This window comes from Fringilla coelebs (assembly GCF_963513975.1).
Source record: "Fringilla coelebs genome assembly, chromosome: 3".
NCBI classification, from domain to species: Eukaryota; Metazoa; Chordata; class Aves; order Passeriformes; family Fringillidae; genus Fringilla; species Fringilla coelebs.
The window spans coordinates 109,893,438-109,899,310 of NC_140030.1; the positions used below are offsets into that span (position 1 = coordinate 109,893,438).

The 5,873-nt window shown below is 54.4% G+C and overlaps 1 protein-coding gene across 1 annotated transcript; it reads right to left on the bottom strand.

The window, feature by feature from the left end:
- Positions 1-804: 804 nt before the first annotated feature.
- On the bottom strand, positions 805-2,346 carry GPR75 (G protein-coupled receptor 75; the record flags this gene model as incomplete). Its single annotated transcript, XM_084203057.1, has 1 exon — positions 805-2,346. The coding sequence occupies one exon, from the start codon at positions 2,344-2,346 to the stop codon at positions 805-807; it is 1,542 nt and encodes a 513-aa protein (XP_084059183.1).
- Between the last annotated feature and the right edge of the window lie 3,527 nt (positions 2,347-5,873).

Genomic DNA, 5,873 nt, shown 5'->3' on the forward strand with positions numbered 1-5,873 from the left:
GTTAAACACTTCTCCAATACTTTGGGATACAGACTGCCACCATCATTAAAGTCAACGCCCACCAGGTATTAATATAGGTACTGCAGAGGTTTATGCCAGTGCCACACTTCCCAAATGTCCCTCCCAGTGGAAACAGAACACTGACCAGACAAAGCCTTGTCCCACTTGAAGAAGCCAATACTGAAATCCTGAACTTCAGCTGAGTTCATAGAAGTTTTGCCATTTACCTCAACAGAAGCAGGGTTTCGTCTTGTGAAGATAAAGGACTTTTGTTAATACTGAAAAACACTGATTCTTCCAGCCTCCTGCAATGGGAAGAGTTTAAGCCCAAATACTACCAAGCATCTCCCCAATTCTTCCTTCCTGAAAATACAAGGTATTTATAAAACTTGGTATTATCATAGGATGGTTTGGGTTGGAAGGGACCTTAAAGATCATCCAGTTCCATCCCACGCCACAGGCAGGGACACCTTCCCCTGCCCCAGGTAACTTTGAGCCCTGTCCAACCTGGCCTAATGACATAATGAACCACACAATCATGGCATCTAGTTTTTTTTTACTTGCCCAGCAGTAAAACTTAGTAACAAAACCACCCTCGTGCAACAATTCCAAATTTAAAGTATCCCCCTTGCTGGCTCTCCACGGCAACTCCAGAGCGCGTCAAGGAGGCGACAGCCCCGCGTTCTCTTCCGACGCAAACGGGAACGGTGTTTCTATCCATCGGCAGCGGCATCACGGAGTTGGCAGCAATTCCTCCCCAGAGCGGAGCGGGAGGCCGTCTGGAAGGGCGGGGCGGTGCCGAGGCTACACGGAGGGCAGCGGTATGTGCCTGGCGGGAGCAGCGCCGCAGTCCCGGCCCGCCGCGCTGCCCGAGGGATGGAGCGCGGCGCCGCAGGGCTTGGCGAAGGCGAAGGCGGAGCCGGCGGGCTGCAGGCTGTGCGGGGTGCTGGCCTCCGCCGAGGGGCTGCTGTTGTACACGCTGTAGTAGGGCTCGATCCGCGTGTTCATGGGCGTGGAGCTGCTCTGCCCGTAGTGCTGCTGCTGCCCCGCGGACGCCTTGGGGCTCAGCACGCTGTCCTTGGAGTGGCTGGCGCCGCACGCCTGCTCCAAACCCTTCTTCTGAAGCTTCGGAGACAACATGTAGGCCGAGTTGGTCTCGTGGTGGGACGACTTGTTCCTGTTGACCTCCAGGCTGCCTTTGCCCACGGCTCGAAGCCTCGTCTTGTGCTTGCAGCAGAAAAAGACCAGGGCCACGTACTGCAGGCACCAGAGCATGCGTCTCCGCAGCCCCGCGCTGTTGCGGGAATATATAAAGGGATTTAATCCCGACTTGAAAAAAATGAGGGTGAACCCACACAGCTCGAACTGGTAGAGCACAAAGCCACCACTGCCGGACAGCATGTCCTGCACCAAGGAGATGGCCAGGGGCAGGCAGCACACCAGGACGGAGAGCACGATGACCACGCACGTCACCACCGCCTTGGAGTCTTTGCCCGTGGCCAGGTTGACGGCCGAGGCCAGCGGGAGCCGGCCGGCGAGCTTGGCATGGCCGTGGGGTGGCTTGCTGCAGCTCTGGGTCCTGTACAGAGCGGGCACGGCCCCGGGCCCCGCGAAGGGCTGAGCCCTGGCGGTGCCCACGGCCACGGCGGGAGGAGGGCACCTCCTGGCCCGCGCGTTCCTGCGCAGGGCCTGCGCGATCATCGCGTACGACACGGACACGACGGCCACGCAGCAGATGAAGTCGGTGACATAGAGGTAGAGGATGAGCTTGCCGGGCCCGCGGGGCAGGCTGGCCATGGGCAGGCAGAGGCGGGAGCCGCGGGTGCGCAGCGTGGCCAGCGTGGCCAGGGTGAAGCTGGCGGCCCAGAGCAGCAGCGTGAGCAGCAGCGAGCAGGGCGCGGAGGCGGCGCGGTGCGGGTGCTTGCCCAGCACCATGCGCAGCCGGTGCAGCGCGATCACCGCCACCGTCTTGAGCGACATGATGATGAAGCCGGAGCTGGTGAGGTGGAAGGTGAAGCAGAAGGTGCCGGGCACGCCGCGGGCCGGGCCGAAGAACAGGACGAAGGCGAACATGGGGGCGGCCACGCCGCAGATGAAGAGGTCGCAGAAGGAGAGGTTGAGGATCATGAAGTCGAAGTCGGTGCGGAATTTCCGGAGGGCCGGGTCGAAGAAGGAGAGCAGCACGATGAGGTTGCCGTAGGAGCCGAGGCAGAAGACGAGGGCCAGCAGGGAGGCGCAGGCGGCCAGCGTGGCGGCGTGGGTGCCCTCCCGCAGCTCCGCGGGGCCGCTGCCGTTCGCGCCCAGCTGCTCCGCGGGCCCGGCCGGCAGCCGCCCCGACCCGTTCATCGCCGCCCGGCCCCTTCCTTCACAGCCCGCTCATCGCCGCCGCGGGGCTCCCACCTTGCCGCTTCACCGCCCCCTCATCGCCGCCTCAGGGCTCCCGCCCGGCCCGCTCACCGCCGCCTCAGCGCTCCCGCCCCGCCATGGCGCCCGGCCCGGCCCCTCCCCGCTCCGCTCCGCTCCCTCCGCCGCGGCGGGGCCGGGCCGGGGCGGGCGGCGGGGGCAGAGCCGCAGCCTCCCCGCACCGCCGGGCACGGGCGGGCCCGCGGGAGGCGGCAGCGAGCTGGCTCCAAACGCCGCGCTGGCGCTGCATGCCCGCCGCTCCGGCTCGGGGAGCAGCGGGGATGCGAGCGGGTGGAGCAGCGCAGAGCGTGGTCTAGAGAATCACAGGAGCGTTCGGGTGGGATGGGGACTGCGAAACCATCTCGTTCCTCCCCCTGCCGTGGGCAGGGACACCTTGCACTAGCCTAGGTTTCTCCAAGCCCGGCCATGGACGCTCCCAGGGATGGGGAAGCCACAGCTTCCCTTGCCAGGGCCTCACCAACCTCACAGGGAAGAATTTATTCCTAATAGCCAATATTCACCTACTGTCCTTCAATTTGAACCCTTTCTCCCTTGTCCTGTCACATGCCCCTGTAAACAGTGTCGCTGCATCTTTCCTGTAAGTTTTCTTCAGGTACTGGAAGGCTGCAATAAGGTCAGCCTCAAGCTTCTCTTTTCCAGGCTGAATTCTCTCAGCTTTTCCTCCCAGCAGAGCTGCTCCATCCCTCTGATCAACTTGGTGCCTCATCTGGACTCGCTCCAACGACTCCTTCCTGTACCAGGACCCAGAGCTGGATGCAGTGTTGCAGGTAGGGTCCACCCAGAGCAGAGGATCTGTGCTGACTGCACCAACAAAACACCTGCCTCAACCCAAAACCTGTTCAGCATCAACATCAAAGCTCTGTATGCTGCTCCTGCCCTGCTTGCCCTTCTGCATCCCTTTCCTGAGCCAGCTCAGTGGGGCCAGGGTACCCTTTGTGTTTGCTCAGAAGGAAAGGCAAAGCACCTTCTGTGTTCCCATGGGGAGGGAAAACATTCAGCATAATTTATCAGTTAATTTGCTATCACAAATATAGTAGTGATAGAGAGTGTTGGATAGCTGAGCAATAAAGGGATGGTTTTGAAGTACTTACAGGGATGTGAGGGTGAGGAAACGCTCAGTGCACGTTCTCTGAGGCAGACACAGCTGAAGGGCCACCATGGCACAGGAAATCGAGGTGGAAGAGACCAAAATCCAGCCAGGCAAGGCACAAAAGCTTTATGAAAATACAGTAAAGCCAGTATTTCTGACTTGTGCATGCACATCTTACAATCATTATATATACAGTAATCTATTGGTTTAATAATTACCCTACCCCAGGTGCTTTGTAGAACCATCCAGACAGCCACAAGTGTGCAAGTTTGATACCTGAAAGCTTCCCAGTGCCACCTGCCTGTTTCTTTTTCAACACATTCCTTTCTAAACCCCAGAGCAATGCTTTGGTAACCCTCTGGCTGGTGACAGCAGCCTGGCCTGTGAGCCTTGCACAGTGGCAATGGGGGTGGATTTGTTCTTGGGGCAAATGCCAGCAGCTGGCTGCAGCAGTGCCTTGCAGCCTGAGCAGGTGCATTTTGGCTTCATTTCGCCCTTAAACTGGTTGTATACAAGAGGGAGAAGGTTCAAAACCCAAAACATAGTTTCCTATGGCTTCAAATTAGGTTTTCTCTCAGCTTGGCAGTCTCTTTATTTTCCCTTACTTGTATTTTTGTTTGCCAGTTGTAGTTAATTTGAAATCTGTGGGTGAATCTTGAGTAAGAGTTGCTTTTTCATCGATAAAACTGGATCTCCCTCCTTGAATTTTCTTGTTTATAAACATTAGAGGACACTTAATTATGGGATTAAACAGGAGTGACAAAATGCTAGCCTAATGCAAGAATGGGGTTTGGTTGTTTGTGGCTTGAAATGGAGGGGAAATTGTAGCTGGTTCAAGGCTGCAAGCCTTAAACATTCCAGCAGAAAATGAGAAGGGATTGTTCTCAGGGAGCAAGGGAATGAGCTGAGGCAAAAAGGATCTCCATAGGAGCACAAAGCCCTGCTCGGCCCCTGTGGCATAGCAAAGTGTCTCACCAGTCTGTCCCTTTTAAAAAGGACTTTTTAGCTTTTAAAAGAATTACCAAAGTTTGGGTGGGGGAGGAAAGTAGTGGGAGAAAGTGTGTTTTGCAAGGTAGCAAAACTTGCCTTGCACAAGGTACAAGGGTATTTACTCTTTGTAGCAGCCAAGCCTTTCCTTAAACTTTAATTCCTTAAATTACTTAAAAAGCACTTAAAAATCCAGTGCTCTCTAGAACTATCAAGCTTTTCATTGTTCAGTCTTGGAGTTCCTCCTGCATAAGGAGAAACAATGTTCCCAAGGCATTTTTGACAACAGTGTTCTTCTGCAGATATTTGCTGGAAATTACTTTTAATTGTTGAAATCTGTCCTCATCTCAGCTGAAGATTTGTGTCTTATGATTTTAACAAAAGAGTTCTAGGGAAAAGCAGCTGGAATAATAAAAGGGGAAATTAACCCAGAAAAAGAATAGAAATAAAAGCCAGGAGAAAATAAACAAGAGTAGCAGTGAAAAGCTTTTAACAGAATACTTTCAGGGTGAACTCAGCTGGGCTTCTACCTCGACTTATTGTAATACAAATGCACTTATTGCTAGAACAGATTTATTTGGTTTATTGCTGGCTTTCCTAAGAAGCCTGTCAGAAATGATGGCATCTCATATTCCCCAAGGGAAGTGTGTGTCCAGCTCCATTTGCAGCAGCAAAATCTGCTCAGCAATACTGTACATCTTGCACAGAGTTTGTCTTTGACATTAAACCAGGCTGTAACTACCACTGCACCAATGCCCTGAGGACCTTGCCTTGGATTAACCACCTGGAACCCCTTCCTTGGTGTAGGGATTCCTCTGCCTGCTGGCAGCTGGGAAGTCTAGAGCAGGCTGAGGTTAAATGCCCCTCCTTTTATTAGAAATCCCCAGAAGTCGACCTTCAGGTACTACAGGATGCTATGAGGATACAAAACACATCAGCTGGTAACTCACAGCAGGGTTAGAGTTAAAAATCTTCCCAGGACAGTGGCCAGCAAACCCTTCTGCTGCCACAGGGTTTTATTTCCCCCCTTGCATCTTACCAGATTATTGTGTTTTCCACAGCCCTGGGGAAAAGGGAGCTGGAGGCTCTGCTGCAGGATTCCAGGAAGCCTGAAGCTGTGGAAGGAAGTGTGAGACTGAGCAGGGTGTGGGATGCTGGGGATGCCTAACTGTGAAAAACTGGCAGGAGACATCATCACATCATCCAGTGTACCAAGCACAGCAGTCCCAGCAGCCTGGGAAAGGGAGATACCTGGACATAACAAGAACACAGTCATAATATACCAGAAATAAGGAACTTCATCCCTTTGCCTCTTTAATTAAACCCAAATCCATCCATTCATGAACTCGCCACCAACGCTGGGACTGTGGTA